Source organism: Camelus bactrianus, chromosome 6 (assembly GCF_048773025.1).
Source record: "Camelus bactrianus isolate YW-2024 breed Bactrian camel chromosome 6, ASM4877302v1, whole genome shotgun sequence".
Lineage (NCBI taxonomy): Eukaryota > Metazoa > Chordata > Mammalia > Artiodactyla > Camelidae > Camelus > Camelus bactrianus.
In genome coordinates this window covers 32,737,999-32,756,914 of record NC_133544.1, presented here as the reverse complement: position 1 = coordinate 32,756,914, position 18,916 = coordinate 32,737,999, and the positions used below count along the sequence as shown (strand labels likewise).

General features: G+C 44.5%; 2 protein-coding genes across 19 annotated transcripts in view; one reads left to right on the top strand and one right to left on the bottom strand.

Annotated features, from left to right (window-relative positions):
• The window catches only part of SYNE2 (spectrin repeat containing nuclear envelope protein 2), a 288,295-nt gene extending 285,403 nt beyond the window's left edge, over positions 1–2,892 (top strand). For 11 of the 13 annotated variants that reach the window (XM_074365411.1, XM_074365410.1, XM_074365419.1 and 8 more), the window contains 4 exons: positions 686–877; positions 1,623–1,706; positions 2,198–2,247; positions 2,526–2,892. In XM_074365411.1, the coding sequence (XP_074221512.1) occupies positions 686–877; positions 1,623–1,706; positions 2,198–2,247; positions 2,526–2,748 (549 nt within the window). In that variant the 3' untranslated portion in view covers positions 2,749–2,892. The remainder of the gene's footprint in view (positions 1–685; positions 878–1,622; positions 1,707–2,197; positions 2,248–2,525) is intronic. The other 2 variants (XM_074365418.1, XM_074365414.1) reach the window with 1 other exon arrangement.
• A 2,400-nt stretch (positions 2,893–5,292) lies between these two features.
• Positions 5,293–18,916, bottom strand: part of ESR2 (estrogen receptor 2) — a 49,422-nt gene continuing 35,798 nt past the window's right edge. For 2 of the 6 annotated variants that reach the window (XM_074365422.1, XM_074365423.1), the window contains 3 exons: positions 12,574–12,754; positions 10,521–10,662; positions 6,069–8,672 (listed from right to left, as the gene is read on the bottom strand). In XM_074365422.1, coding sequence (XP_074221523.1) covers positions 8,169–8,672; positions 10,521–10,662; positions 12,574–12,754 — 827 coding nt within the window. In that variant the 3' untranslated portion in view covers positions 6,069–8,168. Of the gene's footprint in view, positions 8,673–10,520; positions 10,663–12,573; positions 12,755–18,916 lie in introns of all 6 variants that reach the window. The other 4 variants (XM_074365424.1, XR_012507497.1, XR_012507498.1 and 1 more) reach the window with 4 other exon arrangements.

The following is an 18,916-nucleotide window of genomic DNA, read 5'->3' as shown; positions in this document are numbered from 1 at the left end:
TTTTAATGGAGGTAGTGGAGCGTGACCCCAGGATGTCGGGCATGCTAAGCATGAGCTCCACCACTGAGCTGTTGCCCACTCACTCCTAGCCCCACTGTCCAGAGCCACTCTGTCCAATAGAACTTTCTGCAGTGATGGAAATGTTCCCTATCTGCGCCATCCGATGTGACAGCTACTCGCTACGTTAGCAGTGGAGCACTTGAATTGTGGCTGTTGCGACTGACCCTGAACTTTTAATTGATATACGTAGCCATGTGTTATCTAGTGGCTACTGCATTAGACATCAAGCAGGACACTGCAAGCGGACTCACCTGATGCCTCTGTATTTCCGAATAATATGCTTAAGCTGCGCTTCCTCAGTGTACCCACTTAGATGTTCCATCAACTTCCTGCCATAGTGGATGAGGGCCTAGTCTTCCCACACCAACCCGTCAACTACTTTCCTCTAATTCCTCCAGCATCACAGTTGTTTCTAGAATGAGGAGGTCAGGTGTGACCCCTTTGCTTTCTGCATGATGCCAGGCTTGAAGGCAGACAGGCAGATAGGAGAGGAAGGCGGTTCTGGATTGAGGACCACCCATCATTCATCCTGGAACTTTCCCAGCACTGAGAAAGCTTCTTCCAGCCACAGTAGCTTCCCTTTTGATAAACAGCTGTTTCACACAGGTTTTTTTTTTTTTTTAAGCAACTGGAAAAGGAGCTAGTGGAACGTCAACCTCAAGTAAAGTCCTTACAAGACATTTCCAACAGCCTCCTCATCAGGGGGCATGGAGAAGACTACATTGAGGCTAAAGAGAAGGTACATGTTATTGAGAAGAAACTCAAACAGTTACTTGAGCAAGTGTCTCAAGACTTACTGTTCCTGCAGCAAACCCAGGTGAGTCCCTTGGTGACTTTGAAATACAAAGATGTCCTATTAGATTCAAATGGGAAAGCAGTGCTGCAGGCTTGCTGTTGGGGAGGCCGTGGGCATGTGGCAGTAGTCAGAGTGGGCATGCTCCTTTCTAGCTGTGTGGCCTTAACAAGTCACCAAAGGTCTTGGAAGTCTTTCTGTCATTTGTTAAGAGGGAGATAACAGTAGCACCCATCAGTGTGGCTGGGGTTATGGAAAACAAGCCGGGCCCCTCTGCGTTTCTGCCTTCATGCCTTCACTTTTCTCCCATGACAGTTTCTAATCCCCTCACCATCCTGGTCACTCTCCTGATCACGCTCATTTGCCTGCTTTCTCCTCTAAAATGATCCGACTCAGAACAAATGGACCGTCCAAAGCACAGCCTCTCCAGGTGTAGGGCAGGCCTTCCCCCCACTCTGGATATTTCCTCCTGTGCGGCCTGGACTGTAGGGCCACGTGATTACTCAGTACCCCAGAGAGCTCACTGTCAGGCCGTCCCCACAACGTGTGCTACGGGTTTTTAATGCAGGTGGCTGGCCTCCCCTTGTTTGAGGGAGGCCCTGTTAGAGGGGGAGTGAGAGTACTAGAAGCCCCTACTTCAAGAAAGATCAGAGTCAGGGAGGAATGAGCGATGCAACGAAGAGCCTGCAGGACGCACATTTGTTGTGCTCTTGAGACCACTCAGAGCCTTCTCTTTCCCCGAACTGAACTCTTGGGGTTTGGATTTCAGAACCCAGACTCATCTCTGCCCAGCTTGGACGAGGTAGATGCTGGACAGCCTCTAGCCGCATCTGCGCCAGCTCCCCAAGCCAAGGTGAGAGCCCCTCTCTGCCCGGAGAGCCGCACTGGGGATTTCACAGTTGCTGCGATGACGGAACCTGGGCCTCCAGGGCCCCATGCGGTATTTCATAATAGCCCAGATCTGCTTCAGCCTGCTGTTCAGTGGAGGGGCTCACTCCAAAGAAACATTAAAATACTTTTAAAGAGCTGATTCCACAGCTGTCTTCTGCTCAGTACTTTCCTTTCGGATCGTGGTGGTTGTGGAAGCTGGGAGCCCTCCCAGCGTTGCTGAAGGGGCTTCCTCGTCGCTCCATCAACAGGTCGGCGGGCTGGAGTATGACACTCATTATTTTAACCCAGTTATTTCTGACCTCAGAGAGTTTAGTCTCAAATGTATTACTCTAGTCTCAAAAGCTTGGCAGGAAGACAACCTAAGCAAAGGTGTGTAATTTAAGAAGGAAGAACATGTCATCATTGACGGGGCTAAACTATCTTTAGTTTACTAACTGGCTTATTTTTATCCAGCAGTTGGGAGCAGAGAGAATTACAAAAGACAAGGACAGGACAGACAGCAGGTAAGGGTACTCCAGTGGCAGCAGTGCGGTCCCCTTGTCACATGCTCACCACAGCCGTCTTGCCAATGCCAGTGTCAAGGTCTTTGTAAAAACTGGTTTTCTGGTTTTCTTCCATTTGGAAGGGGTTGGGCTTCTCTTCCAAAACTGAACCCCAGCTGTTGGCCCTGTTTTAATCTCAGGTCCTAGATGTCTGTCTTGACACACGCAGGGGTCAGGTGACATGGGAGGGTTTTGCCTCTGGACCCTCCTGAGCAGCTCTCCACCTCCTCTGTTGGCAGGGTGCCCGGCCCCGCTGGCCCCGGCAGCTCACGGCCCCAGCGCTCCTTCCTCTCGCGGGTGATCAGGGCGGCGCTGCCCCTCCAGCTGCTGCTCCTCCTGCTGCTGCTCCTGGCCTGCCTGCTGCCCTCCTCCGAAGAGGACTACAGCTGTACTCAGGCCAACAACTTTGCGAGGTCCTTCTACCCCATGCTGAGGTACACCAACGGGCCACCCCCCACATAAAGGCTCGGCCTGGCCTGCAGCGCCGTACCACCACCTGTTTACACGGGGTCGGACACACGGCCCCAGGCCAACCTGTGAGTGACTCTGAGTGTTGGTCCAGGGACATACCTGCTGTGGACACCTTCCTTCCGGGCTTGACCAGAGAGAGGTCTTTCGGGACCCAGGGCAGCTTTCAAATGATCTTCCCCGGGGTAGGGAACCCGGGCGGTAGTTACCACGGGCAGTTTGGCAAAGCTAGCTGATTGGTTTCATGATCTCTGGAAACTGCAGTTTCCTAAAGAGCCAGGCACTTTGTAAATTCTGATTTGGAAAACCACATTATTAAAGTGTAGCAAAATATGATCAATGAACAACAGAGTGTTCGTCACATATATTATGGAAACAAACAAGCAGATTCTGCCTTAGAAATGGTTCAGAAACTCACATGTACCCTTGGCTGACTGAAACAATCATGTTTAAAATGTTTAGAATTAATTTTACTCCAATCAGCCAGCAATCTTGAGCTATAGGTTATAAAACCAAAATGTTCTGTTCAGTACGTAGGTAGGTCTGCTCTTTTATATTGCTTTAAAATTTTTAAAGAAATTATATTGCATGGATGTGGTTATTTGTGCATATTTTTTTAACAATCCAGAATCTGTATGAATAATGTAAACTTTGATTTTTTTAAAAAAATCAGATTTTAGCTTGAGCTTTTGACTAATGTACAGTAAATGCCAAACTACATACTTGGTAGTGACATTTTTGTAAGTTAATTTTGTAAGACTTTTCACATTTAAAATGATGCTTCAGGTTTGTTTAACTGGCCACGGGGTGGGGGTTGGTACAGAAACCTTAAGCTGTTTGTGGTATGTACAACTCAGCTATTTCTCATTAAAACAAGACAAAAATGCCATACTTTTGTCATACTGGATTATATTACAAAGCAGTTAAATGTTATATATAACCTTCCATAGAGCAAAAATTATTTTTCAAATATCTGGGGGATTCATGGGTTTTACTAATTTTGAGCTAAGCTTTATAGTCTACTTATTTAACTTTGTACAGAATAACTTACGAGGTCTAGAAACCCACAACCCGTATAGGTGGAGATTACCCTGTGTGGGAGCCTCCAGTGCTGTAGGGGGCGCTGAGGCCAACACAGTGTAGAACGTGGCCATGAAAGGAAGGACCATTTCACCCAGATTTTTCTATTGCCAGCTCTCTCTCCAGAGCGAACTAACACATTCTATTTAACAAACGCTACAGACAAAGCCATCCACCTTCCGCACAATTCCAGCACCACTGTTCCCCACCTAAACAAAGAGTGTGATTAGAAGTTACTGATCCACTTCCTTGGTTACCTGCTTCTAACCTGCATCTCTTGACACTTGGGAGACACCATGGTCTCAGAGCAACCTCGGTCCCTCTCTCCTCCACAAAGTGCAAACCTGGGGGACGTCAAGGAAGCTTGTCAGGAGGTGCAGCTCAGACGTCAGCGCCCGTGGCCCTTCTGTGGTCAGACGCCTGGGACATGTGCAGTTCACCAGCAGCTTTACTGAATGAAGAGACCCTGTCATCTGTCTTCTCTTTACCAAATCATTGGAAGGGATATGGAGGCAAAGGTTCTTTTTTTACCGTGCGACTTCAGTCTTTTAATTCTAAAGTAATTCATCACTTTTCATGGACTACAATAATCCTGAAGGGAAATTTAAGTAACAGTGTTGCCCACACTTTAAGCCCTTGAGTTGGTTGGTTAGAAAGTCCTTGCTCCAGCTTCACTAGAGGCAAAAGGCAGAATCTCTACCTCCTTCCCTTCCTTCCAGCCCAAAGGAGGTGACTGTCCTAGAGACCTTTTCTGTCCATAAGGAGGGACTCTGGGGGCAAGCCCAAGATGCAAAGAAAGGAAAGTGCTGTTTGCATTTTTAAGTCTGACAATGCTCATCAGTTCTCAGGATAAAAGCCTTTGCGTCTCGAGTCTGTACTCCAGGCTTCTACCCCAGGGGAAGCCTTCCCCCACTCAAAGCTCAGTGTATTCCCTAGCTCTTGTTATGAGATGTGATCTGTGTTTCACACCTTCAATTCCCTACTTGCAAAAGAAATTTTCAAATGACTCTTGGCACTAAGTTAACTTCAGTATGAATCAAATACTTTTCTCTCCATCCCTAATAGGGTATAATGCTAATTGACTCAGATGAGGTAATGACAGAAAATCTACCCACAAAACTGACGAGCCGCATCCCAGGACTTTTTTATGTGTGAGCTGCAATTGTATTTTGAGCACACAGTGCCTACGGTCATAAATCACAAATACGAGGCTAGCTGACTAAAGATTAAATTGCTGCTGATTAAAAAGTCATCAACAGTTTGTCAGAGATTCTTAACTCTTGCACTTGTATGTAAGCATTTTGTTTATGTACCTTGTTCCAGGAAAGGTGTCTGTGGTTTTCATCAAATTCTTAAAAGGCTCTGCAAACCTAAAATGGGATAGAATTCAGAACAGAATTGGTACACAGACTACTTCACCTAATTACTGTAAGTTTATACTCCCAACAAAAACCAAAATTATGAAAAAACACTTTATTTAGCTTATGTCACGTTAAACTTATTTCTGCAACAGTTCCATGGACATTAAAGGCATATAGCAAAGAAAAAGTAGTACCTGGAGAATAGAAAGCAGATCTCAAAATCTACTTCCACACAACAGCAAACATTCATTTGTCAAAAGGCCCAAATTTAAAAGCCTGCTTAATGATGCAAAGCATTCATCGGACAAAAATGACAAGTTACAGGCAGCCAGCGGGCTCTGAGGTACACAGGACCACTGAATAGCAAAGTTATAGGACCAACAGTCATGGCATTTAGACACCCAGTACAGACTGCAGTCACAAGAGCTGATCTGGGCTTGCCTAGGCAGACCTACCCCCTTCCTGTAAAGGAAGCCCACCGTCACATAGCACTGACTAGCCCCACAAGTGAAGAGGACCCTTGCAATTAAAAGAAAAAAGACCCTCAACTCCAATGCAACAAAAAGGGTTATAAGAATAATATCGCAGGGGATGCACATCTTAGAGCTGCCACTGGAGCAAAAATTCCAGCAACTTGGAGAGCTATAAACACAATAAATGCATGTATTTTGCACAGTGGTAGACCAGACTCCATGGGGAAGCATCACTGCCTAAAAGGTGCGAGAATGTTACACAAGTAAGTATCCAGGAACTACTTCACAGCAACACATCTGGGGAAGGCAGTAATAGCCAGGAGGAGGTGACAGAAGGACCACCCACGAGCTTATGAGCCCAGGATGAGAGGGGAGGAATGATACAATTCATCCTATTTTTTCCCACCTGTCACAGCTGCTATTCGGTAACGTTCATGCAGACCCCATCTAAACTGAAGGCAGATGGTACAGGAGGAGGTAGCCGTAACTCTCCTTGATGAGCTGAGACTCAGCTCGAGCAGCAGGCTCCTAAAGTAAGTCCTGCGGAAGGAAGAGTGCTGGCCAGGCAGGCAGAAGACCTGAGTTCTGGTCCAAGCTTTGCCATAGTAGTTTTATGACCTTGAGCGGGTCCACATACCCCTCTGGGCTTTAACTGACACACGTATGAAAGATGAGACTGGGCTTCTTGTCTACAGGGATGTGCTGGAAATTGGACAGGCAGGTGCCACAAGCCAAGCCCCACTTAAACCAGAGTAGCTGTGCGTGTCAGATGGCATTTGATGGATTCTGCAGCCTAAAAATATTTTTTCTTCAGTTTTTTTAAACTGCGTGATTTCCTTCAGCACTGGAACTGCCTGTGGTCAACTCTGTCATTTACTCCCTATGTGACCTTAAGCAAGTCTACTTAGACTCTCTAGTTTCCATAGCCAGCAAATTGGGATAACAGCAATTATTATGAGCATTAAATGTGAATGTACGAGGCACTTATCACTGTGTCTGACACACAGTGTTTCACAAACGTTATTTTTAGGTAATAAACAATGTATTTTTATAATTACCTTCACATAACCTTTATTATATTTAAGACTTTTAGCATCTTAAGGAAATGTGTTAAATCTTATTAAATAAAAATGTTTTAGTGGGGAGCGTATAGCTTAGTGGTAGAGTGTGTGCCTAGCATGCATGAGGTCCAGGGTTCAATCCTCAGTACCTCCATTAAAAATAAACAAACCTCATTACCTCCCCCCACCAAAAACTTTAAAAAATGTTTTGTTTCAAAGTAGACCTAAAAACTGAAGGTTCACCCTTGAATTTGAAAAACTCAATATATGCAAGTTTCTTAGCAGATTTAAGTAACAACCAAACTGTTTTCACATGCTAGAAAATTCTGGAATTGCTTCCACTTAGCTTATGTATTTGAATATATAACGTAGGTCTGCCAAGAATTGGGAACTGATTTTTTTTAACTGAAATAAAAAATAATTGCCCTTCTAGCTGAGTTAGCCCATGAAGTAATCCAGATGAAGACTGTCTCACCAACAAGCTTTTGCTGACTTCGCATTGTTTGTTTCTAATATCGTTAAGACCCTCCAGAAATGTTATTAAGCTGACAATGTTCTGTTCTTACCGCATTGTTTTTGAAGAAAAACCTCTTCAAAATTATTTTAGGGTCAAATCTTTTGTATTTAGTCCCAGTGGACAGTGAGCACGTGACAGGCCTGAGGCCAGAGGACGTGGTGAGGGCAGAGGGAATGCAGGTGGAACGTGTGAAAACTCACGGTGTGGCTCTCCGGAGGTAGCCTGCGCGGTCGTCTTTTGGGGCTGCCAGCTCGGTCCCAGGAACCTGTGTGAACACTGTTCTAATGTTTTCTGCATTAAGAATAGTCCATGTTAATTATTTTATTAAAGTGTGTCTATATGATCCCATATTAGACACTCATGTTTTTGGAATTTAGCTCAAATCTCACTCATCTTCCACAAAGAAGTTTCTAGTATTAAACGATTGCTCACAGACCAAAATGGGGGGAAGGGATCTTGCCATACGAGTCTAAGACAAAGCTGAGGGTCACTTTTCCATGATATATAAAATGTACTTGGGTGGGGTTTTTTTTCAATACTCTATTTAATTCTCATTTACAGTTGTCAGATCCTATTCCTCCTAGGTAACTCCTTTTAAAAACTGAACTTGAAGACACAAATCCTTGCTTAGCTATGGGAGAATTTTAAATTGCCTGTGGACCACTTTGTGGGGAGGGACAGTTAGAGACCCTCACAAAAGACGACTTTCAAAAGAAAGCACTATTAAAGAGAAGTGACTAATCTTTAAAGTGGACACGGGGGTTTACCCAAAACCCATAAAAACAGCAGCCTGACTCTGCACACTGGGCTCATCCTTAGGGACACATCTGGAGCTAATGGGAACAGATTCGAAACACTCACCTGGAGGGGGGAAAGGGCCCTAAATAGTCAAAAGAAGAACACCTTTAAACCATAGACCATATCATCTCAACTGCCTGCTTGGCCCAGACCACAGGCTAAGAGACAGCCTTGCCCCAGGGCGGCCTCTCAGGTTGGACTGAGTAACCTGTATTCCCAGTGCACCCAGCTGAGACCTCAGCCAAGAAGAAGTGACCAAAATTGTTACCTCCTGTTCGCGGGCTAAATCCAAATGCAGTGGAACAAGCCGCCCAGAGAAGCATGCAGGAGTGTCTGTGGAGGATGAGCAGTGGGCACGTGTGGGCGAGCACACGGGGCTGGCACAGACAGGTGCTTGGACACCTGGGACCAATCTGGTACCCACTTTGGCATGAAAACCAACCTGCAAAGCCTCACTACTTACTAACGGGGCAGTAGCTTGGACCTCATTCTGTTTTGGTTTTTGTTTTTTCAACCTGGTGGTCTCTCTTAGAAATACAATTAAGTCACTCCACGCGGCTGCCTTCTTTGCCTCCACTTCCTGCTCTGTAGCCTCGTCTCCTTGTTTGTCGGCGAGGAGGATTCTGAGCTGGCCAGAAAGAAAGAAAATTTACCTTCTGAAAAACACTGCTTCCCTGGAGTCCAGCTTCTTTCCTGTACTGAGTCTCACTGAGGCTGCAACACTGAGTCACTAAGAAAAATTTCAAATCACCTCAGAATACGGACAGCTGTGCTATCTAGGTATGTGGCCAAGTGTTTCTGATACAGCTTTGCTCAACTTTTTTTGTAAAACTGCACTGATACCAAAATTAAGAATTATTCAAGATCACCTTAGAAGAAACCAACCTTACGTTATTGATTATAATCTTCCTAATGACTAGGTTTAATTTGGCTGGCACACTCCATATTTACCATTTTCAACAAGAAAATACATGAATCCCCTACCACGTGGTAATTTTTTAAAATATCGCAAAAATCACACATGATTAACTCCTCCCTTCCAAAGCATAGCTGTAACTCATTTTATGCATTCACTATGTTCCTGAAAATTTGTACAAAATTTTTAGTTTTTAAAAAGTGAGTTAAAATTGTGATTTCAGAGGTGCTTTGTCATTGTGTCCTATTTAAATTCCACGTGAAATAAGAACTAATATTTTAGTAAGTTTATTTCACCCAGCCCGTCATATAAATGTTTTCTGATAAGAAAATATTTTAAAAGACCCCTAGGGTACAAAAGAATTCTCTCTAGCTATAAATAATTACCCCTAAATATTTCTTTTTTAAACAGAGTTCACAATCTTGTTCAAGTGGTGTGGCTATCCGTTCTATACAGTTTGGCCCTGAACCTGACATGCTGATGTGTATGTAGCTGTTCATCCTTCCGTAGGAGCACGCCTCACACACACAGCCTGAAGTGTCCCTGTCTGTCCTGGGTGGCTGGTGTGGCAGTTGTGGCTGCCCCAGGGATGCACACTCACAGGAGAAACCCCATTCCTACAAATACTGGTCCATTCCTCTAGCACACATGCTGGGTCCCTTGGGACAAGAGAGTTTTATGAAAGAGCAATTCCATGGCGGGGAAGTGGGGAGGGTAAAGCTCAGTGCTAGAGGGCATGCTTAGCATGCACAAGGTCCTAGGTTCAAGCCCCAGTACCTCCATTAAAAGGTGTGTGTGGGGGGCCAATCCCAGGATTCCAGGGGCAGGGGTATGTAAATCCACACTCCTCCATGAAGGTGATCACACACACAGCCCCCCAAATAATTCGCAGGCTCTCTAAATCAAGAGGGGTGGACCTGCATGAAGATGCAGCAAGGTCCTAGCTTGTCCACTGGCTCCCTAGATCACGTTCCCTCTGGCCTTAGACAGAGTCACGGTGACATCCGTCCTCATGGGCCTGTGAGGTAGGTGTGTGGAACCAGTTAGTTGATTATCATCGTGGTTTTCAATCCTACAATCAAGTGGTCAGGAGGCAGCATACGAAGGACTGTTGGAAGGGGCAGGTTAAGTCGCTACATTCTCCTCCCTTTCTACTTGACAACCCTTCCAGGTCAGGTTTCCACCATTCACCCCAAAACCTGTAAGATGATGTTTTCCAAAGGGCAGAAGGGAGATGGGAAGTAAGAGAGAGCCCAGTGAGATCCCATGAGGCCAAGCAAGACATAAACTGCATTCAGCCGTGCCCCCTGGTGACAGAAAACACTGGTCTTCTCACTCTGCCTCCCAGGAGGTGGGGAGGTCAGGGAAGGACAGTACCGACCGAGCCTGGTGTGACCGACTGCACAGCAGAAGGCCCGAGAAGCCCACCCACCCCTGACAGGCTCCTGATTCCCGCTGGAGTTCACGCTGCAGCCTCCGATCTCCTCTGCAGCCTGTCACACCTCAGGGCTGGGCACACTGAGCCTGGGGGTTCTGGGAGCCCTCTTTGCTCTCACTCACTTCCACTGGGCTGCGCTCTGGCCCTGTGACCAAGGACTTGCTGTTGTGAAGTGTGTGGGCGTTCAGCATCTCCAGCAGCAGGTCGTAGACGGGGACCATGTTTTTGCACTTCATGTTGAGCAGGTGTTCCATGCCCCTGTTACTAAAAGGACAAAGAGGTGCTGAGATTCCTTCCTGAAGGAGCCATGGGAGGTCTGACATCTTCTCCAACTCTCAACAGAGCCAGCTCTCCACCCCCACCCTGCACTTCCCCCAGCCTTTATTCTCCAGTTCCTGCAACTGGTTCAATGATCTACACATAACGGTGAGGACAGTGTCCTGTGGGCCCTGGTGTCCCACCACCCACCACCCACCCGCAATGGCCCGACAGTACCCAGCATCACCGAGTGTGATGGGGTCTCGCTGTTCACCACAGTTAAGGTCTCTAGACTCTGCAAACACTGAATGACCAAGCATGGAACCCTGCTACCAGGAGAGATACAGGGTTAGGTTCCTGAGAGTTCCTGGTCCCAACATCTTCATCAGCCCATTAACACATAACTTTTTAAAATCTGTTTATTGTTTCTTTAAATATTTAGATTGTTTAACATATGCTGTTGATTCATTAATATTTAACTCAGCCTATGGCACTAAAACTCATGCCTGAACGAAGCTTAACCTAATGTGTGTTTTCTGTGAGGCACCTCACAGCCTTCTTGTACTTAGGAGTACCTAGACAGTGCTATGCTTGGGGGTCATTTTTAGACAGTAAAATGTCCCACAAAGAAAAAAAATGCCAAAACAGGGCACTAACTAGACCACATAACAGGCCTTTGTTTGCAGTATGAGAACAGAAAGGAGAAGGCAGAGCATCACCTTGTTTGACTCCAGCTGGCACCGTAAGTATAGGCAACTCAAATTTTTTGCCACTCTGTGCATGTCCTCAAATGACCTTGGAAGTGCCGTGAGTACTAATTTTGGGGTTACAAATAAATTTTAGCAAGCAGGAAAATTTGCAAATAAGGAATCCACGAATAACGAGAATGGACTGACTCTGTTCTCCAAATGGCTGTGTGCTGTACAATCATTAAAGTGGAAACAGGCAAAATCCAGTTTCTCTTCCTCCCCCGTGTTAAAATCCTTGAGGTGTGTGTTGTCCTTTCTCACAGCCTCTAGACTTTCTTCCTCCTTCCATCATCACCTCCCCTTTTCCAGCCCCAGGACATAGCTGCCCTCATCCCGGAGGACACAAAGCACTGAGCTTCATGGTACCAGTACGAGGCCATCATTGGACACCATCCCTCTCCATCAGTGCATTTCCATTTCCTGAGTACACTCTACTCATGCCCTGCCTTCCCAAACCTACTGGGCTCACTAGTTCTCTTAGCTCTCACTCTCAGGGAAGACTTTGTGCACCTCCCCATATCACTGGCCTCAAGAGCAGCTCTAGAGGAGCTGGGTTTAACTTCTTCAAGAAAAGACCCCAGCTATATATAAAATAGATAAACAACAAGGTCCTACTGTATAGCACAGGGAACTATATTCAGTATCTTGTAATACCAATAATGAAAAAGAATATGTATATATAAACATATAACTGAATCACCATGCTGTACACTAGAATCTAACACAACACTGTAAATCACTTATACTTCAATTGGAAAAGAAAAAAAGGCCTCAGGACCCCAGCCCTGGGTAGTACAGGAAGAGGTCGCAGTTCACTTTAGTAGAGGAACTAACTGCCCTTTGCAGAACTCCATCAACAAGCTAAAAGCCCCAGCAACTGAGAAACAGATGGGCCACCACTGGAAAGTGCCACAAAGGTCCTGTAAGGACCATCTCACATTCAGTGCCCATTGTGTGCCGATCTTTGGTTACAAGTGTGGGCACTGATGGTGCACCCCCATTTCCTTTCAGCAGTTCATTTTCCTTTTAAGGTGGCAATTCTACCTTATCCATCTCAAGCTTGCAAAACCCTTTTTCCAAAGCTCTTCACTCTCCTCTGAGCATGTGCACCACCCTTACCACCACCACCGCCGCCCCTGCAGTGGAGCGGCCCCCACAGGGATCATACCTGGCATGTCTGACATGAGAAAGGAGCATCAGGAGGTTAGCCAGGCGGACGGACTGCTGCTGGGAGGGGATTCCGCTCTTGGCAATCACCCAGACCAGCGCGTCGGTCACAGCGTTCAGCAGGTGAGTCAGCTTCCTGCTGCTCTCAGCCTCCTGGCTTGCGGCAGCTGAAGGGTACATACCTGGACAAAGAATAAAAGCCAAGAGTCATTGCTCTGAGAAAAGGAAACAGAAGTCATGTGCTCAGGCACTCAGCCTGTGTATGTTCTCCAGAAGGGAGGCCAGGTGGATCTGGGTTGTCCTGACATCTGCATGTGGGGTGAAACCTTAAAAGTATGGCCTCACCTGTGCATGGTGTCCTTCCCTCTCCGAGAGCCTGCCCTGACACTGATCTGGAAGGGAAAGCCTAGCTGAATGCAGGCAGACCCAATGGACTCGCAGAGTGCCACCTGGCTGAGAACCGTGGCCGTGCCACAGCAGGGAATGTATTTAGTTGCCTCAAACCATTGCATTGTATATCAGCCACTGCAACAAATACCCGTATAGAGATGGTCAGGAGAGTAATTCAACTCTTAGCCCCTAGGAGGGCCCCTCTTCTAAAGGAAGCTTAATAGACACAAGCTAACGACCACAGCTATACAGCCCCCCGACCATGTGTGCCACATGAAGAAGCCACAGCAGGGCCACCGCCACCTCTGTCCAGGCCCTTGGCCTCTCACTGCAGGTGGCACCTTGCTGGGACAGGAAGACCACCAATTTGGAGTCAGACAGACCTACTTTATATGCACCATCTCTAGCCCTCTGACCCCGGACCAGTCACCCAGCTCCTCCAGCCTCAGCTCCTCACTGAGCAAAGCTTACAGGCATGTGTCTCCCAAGGTCCCCACGACCACCTCATGAGGAAGGTGCTTCCCCTAACCTGCCCTGCCCCAAGTTTCATTCCCCTCTGACTTTAGGATCTAAGATACTGCAGCCTCCCAACAGTTGCAAAATAACAGCTCAGTTAAATCTTGTCCTCACCGCCACCAACACTGACTCCTTGATTCTTGGCAGCATGAAGTAATTAGCTTCTCTTCCAGGCTTTCAGTTTCAAATAATAAATAGCAAATATGTGAAATCAAAAGGAAAGCTGACGTTTGACGGTAACGAGAATGAAGGATGGCTGGTACTCATCACCACAGAATTTGTTTTGAAAGTTTTTGTTCTCTACTTTTATTGGCATTTTCAGTTCAGTTAAGGCAACTCAGTTCAACACAGTTCAACATAGTTCAATTAAGACAAGGGACGTATTGAACCATAATTATGCCAGTGTAGTACTTTGCCACTTCCCTAGAGGCACATCCCTCCATAATGTCCTATGATGCAGTCTGCAAATATTCATCTTTGGCCCAGAAGCTGCTTCTCCAACCCACCTGCTCACCTTGTTCCTCACGGAGGCCCTTCTTGAGACCCGTTCCAAGTCCTCAAACCTTCCACTGTCCCCCAGAGCAGATGACTGCCCTCCCCCTGCCCCCACCCTCACCCAACATGCCCTTGAGAGCAAAGTGCAGATCATGTGGCTCCTTTTAATGACTTCCCAGCTCTTGGGGTAGAGACCAGACTACTTATTGCAGTTATCAAGGTACCAGGCCTCTCTCTACACTTTTCATTCTCAGTTCCCAGCCCACGTCACCTTGAACCCTACTTTCAATTCCTTGAACAGGTGATGCACTGACCATGCGGAGCTCTGCTAAGGCCCTTTCTCCCCTCCCTCTCTTCCTCCTCCTCCTCCTCTCCACCCTCCCTTTTCTTCCTTATCTACATCCATTCCTCCTTTAGAGTCCAGCCTGGTTATGAACTTCCCTGTAGAAGCTTCCCTGACCTCCCTTTCCCACGCTAAGTCTGGTTAAGGAACTTTCCTTCCATTACTAGTTTGTTGAGAGTTTTTAGTAGGAATTGGCCTTAGGTTTTGTCATACGCTTTCTCTGCACCTATTGGAATAATCATGTTTTTTCATTATTATTTTGTTAATATGTAAATTATGTTGATTGATTTTTAAATATTAAAGAACCCTTGTATTCCTGGGAAAAATCACACTTGTTTGTAATATATTATTGGATTCTATTTCAAAAAACTTTTTTTTGAGAATTTTTGCATCTATGTACATGAGGGATATTGGTCTGTTGTCTTCTCTTCTTCCAATATTGTTGGTCTGGGTTTCCTATCAGAGTAATGCCGGCCTCACAGAATGAGTTGATCTTCAATTTTCTGCAAGAATATACACAAGCTTGGTATTTATCCCTTAAATGTTTGGTAGAATTCTTCCAGAAAAGCCATCTGGGCCTGGAGTTTTCTTTGTGGGAAGGTTTTTAACTACAAATTTAATTTCTTTGATAGATATATAGCTATTCAGAATTTAAGAAGTTTCTTCTTGATTGAGCTTCAGTAATTTGTGTTTCAAATAATTTGTCCATTTTATCTAATATTCAAATGTGTGTTCCATGTTTTCTGTCTCTCTTTAACCTGCTCATACTTTCCTCTATTCCTGGGACATATGGAATATAGTTATAATAGTTTTCATGTCCTTGTCTATTAATTCTATCATCTGCATCATTTGGGGTCTTTTCCAACTATTGTTTTTTCCTCATTTTAGGTCATACATCCTGCTTCTCTGCGTGACTGCTAACTTTTGATTGGTTTTCCCTGTTAGCTGCTGGGTACTCTTCCATTCCATTAAATATTCTTGAGCTTCACTCGGATGCAGTTGAGTTACCTGGCAATAGTCTGATCCTAGAGACCCACTTTTAAGTTTCGTTTGGTAGGACCAGAGCAGCCTTCAGCCTAGGGCTCGCGTTACCTTGCTGCTGAGGCAATACTTCTCTGAGTACTAGAGCCAGCGTCCAGCGTAGCACAGGGTTTTCCCTGTGGCTGGTGAGAGAACAATCCCTGCCCCGTGTGAATGCCAGGGGTTGTTCTGCCTGTTCCTTTCTGGTTCTTTCCCGGTCCTAGGTTAGTTTCCAAATAAGCATAAGATTAGTGCCCAGTTGAAGATATGAAGGGGACCCTTGGCAGATAGTAGCTAACATTTGTAAATCTCAAATTCCCAAATTTATCCCTTCCCACCCCCTTTCCCCAGTAACCATAAGATTGTTTACTATGTCTGAGAGTTTGTTTCTGTTTTGTAGATGAGTTAAGAGTGTCTTTTTTTCTTTTTTTCAGATTCCACATACGAGCGATATCATATGGTATTTTTCTTTCTCTTTCTGGCTTACTTCACTTAGAATGACGATCTCTAGGTCTATCCATGTTGCTGCGAATGGCATTATTTCATTCTTTTTGTGGCTGAGTAGTATTCCATTGTATAAATATACCACAACTTCTTTATCCAGTCATCTAAATGTCGATGGACATTTAGGTTGTTTCCATGTCTTGGCTATTGTATATAGTGCTGCTGTGAACATTGGGGTGCTTGTGTCTTTTCAAATTAGAGTTCCCTCTGGATATATACCCAGAAGTGGGATTACTGGATCATATGGTAGGTCTATTTTTAGTTTTTTGAGGAATCTCCATACTGTTTTCCATAATGACTGCACCAAACTACATTCCCACCAGCAGTGTAAGAGGGTTCCCTTTTCTCCACACCCTCTCCAGCATTTATCATTCATAGACTTTTGAATAATGGCCATTCTGACTGGTATGAGGTGATATCTCATTGTAGTTTTGATTTGCATTTCTCTGATAATTAGTGATATTGAGCATTTTTCACGTGCCTTTTGGCCACTTGTATGTCTTCACTGGAGAATTGCTTGTTTATGTCCTCTGCCCATTGGGTTGTTTTATATATTTCATAGGGTTTTTTTAAAAATTTAAGATGGAAAAGTGGTTTCTGTCCCTGTATTTACATTAGTGCTACAAATTATTCAGGAAAAAAAAGCCTGTAACTTCAAATGCTTAAAATTTAGCATAGAAAGACTTACCTCTCCTGAAAAGTGGGAAATTTTCTGATAGAAACAGAACCCCATTTTCTGAACAGCAATGCTGAACAGAATAAACTCACCTTGAAAACTGTTATGATTACCAAGCCCCCCCCCCCAAAAAAAAACCACTTTCTCAAAAGATTTCTTAAACTTGGATTTACTGTAAACAGATTCAACTCATCAACTCATATACCACCATGGGTTGTAATTACATCACATGCCTGCCTCACCCTCTGTGATTCTGTTAACATGGCAGTTCCTTCAGATGCTGCAGGAGGAACGCCTTGGCCTTAGTCTTTCTCATTTGCATAGATGATGTTTCTAGCTTCCCAACAATACAATATGATATCTCAGAGGCTGAAATGACTGTAAGGAGCTTTGCCAAACAGAAGGCTTCACACTGCAGTGTTGTAACCAGAAGCAAACTGCTTTCTAAGGAGCACTTCACTGCACAGAAAAGAATTCTAAGTTATTTCTGCAAGTAAGAGAGGCCCCATAATCTGGCATTTCATGGTCCTCCTGTGCCAAGGTGGGAATGTACTTTTCAGGCAAATTTTCCCTTTAACAAAGATGGAGATGAGAGTGAACATTTGAGGCAATGTCTGCAGGTAGATTCAAAGAGAAAATCAGAGTAAGTTGATTTTCTTCCACAATCAACTTCAATTGTCCCAGCTGGACATTTCCTACATGCACATCAACTTAATTACTAGTGTAAACTGGGCCTTCATATTGTTTTGTAAAAGGTGAATCATAACAACAAATGTCAAGAAGGTGCCAGAAGCCCCAAAGCACTTAGGAGTCTTCTTGGCTTTCCCTACAATTTTCATTTGTCCAACAGTTTACCATTTGTACTCACAAACTGTTTTCCAGAACTGGGGTAGGGAGTGTATTGGGTGCAAGGGAAATCTCTTGTCAAACAAGTATGGTTAGACTGGGATTCAAACAGGAAGTACCCAAAGGTTGTCTTCTTTAGGGTCTCTGAGCCTCACATGACCTTTAGACTCCTTCTGCATTTCCCCTTCCCCTCTCCTTCTAAATCTAACCTCTCTCCCACCCAGACCAGCTATCTCCTGAATAGCACTCCATGCTCTGTACCAGGGTTACTCAGAGTATGGTCTGTTACCAGTCTACACAGAGAGAAGTAGAAATTGAGGGTAAGGATTTGGAAACTTTGATAGCAATGGACAGAGTAATTTTAAATCAGCTGAATGTAACAATAAAATTCTAGGGCTTGTATTTTGCACCTTCATTTTTCTAGTAATTTGTTTTTGTTATATTTTATAAAAGTAACTGTCTATAACAATTTGGAAATTAAAAAAGAAAAAGAAACCTGGTCTTCCACAACAGATAGTTTGAGAAGCACTGCTCTATGTGTTTCTCTTTCATCAAAACTAGTGCCAGTGTCGAGAGTACATATTGGAGAGGAAATGAATTTAGGCTGGAGGGGAGGAGGTGAGCTGGCGCTACATCTGGAAGCAGCCTGGGACCCACATGGCCACAGGTTCTGCACCAAGCTTTGGCTGCTGCTTGGCCTGATTTAAAATAAAGCAGCATACTAGCATCTCACAGGTTCCTGTTGTTTCAAACACTAAGCTCTAAAATGAATAAAATCTAGGTAATAAAGCCCCAAATGTTGCCCAAATGAAGGTCTGTATAAGTCATCAGTTGAGGATTAAAATATAAATATACGTACTATTTGAGAAAGAAAGAAGAAAATAAAACCAATAACCCGAAGGCCCAACAAGAGTAAATAAACAAAGCAATCAATAACTGGTGTAGATGTTAGATAGACAGTAAGCTGAACAGGATGAAAACTACACAGAAATTTAAAAATGTGTGCAAAATACGACATCTCTATTTATTGGAGCAATGTTTATAATGGTTAAAAAAAAAAAAGAGGAAATGTATAGAAGGTCAAAGTCCATCAACAGAGAAATGACTGAACAATGTAGACAATGCCCTTGCTTCAAAGACTGAGTAGCTCTCTCCTCATTGACCTGAGGGGGTTTCACAGCATTTTGAAAAGTAAAAAAGCAAGATGCAAAGAAGTATTTGTATGTAGTGTCCCAGTTTTTAAAATGGGGACAAAAGGCCTATCTCTATATACTGGAGGTGAGGTATTATTTTAAATGATTATCAGAGGATGGAAGAAGGTACGAAGCCTACCCTCCAGTTGTTAAGATTACTTGGTTTTGGGGTGGAACGATCAACAAAAAGGAAGATCAAAGCAAGTCTTTTTCAAAGTTTCCATAGTTTTTAATACAAGATGCTATGCTGTTTATGTAAAATTATATATATGAGCATAAGTTTTCATACATATTTCTCTATCTATCAAGAGCTGTTAAATGATCATCCAAGTTAGGGTGGCTATCTGGGGCAGGAGGGAGA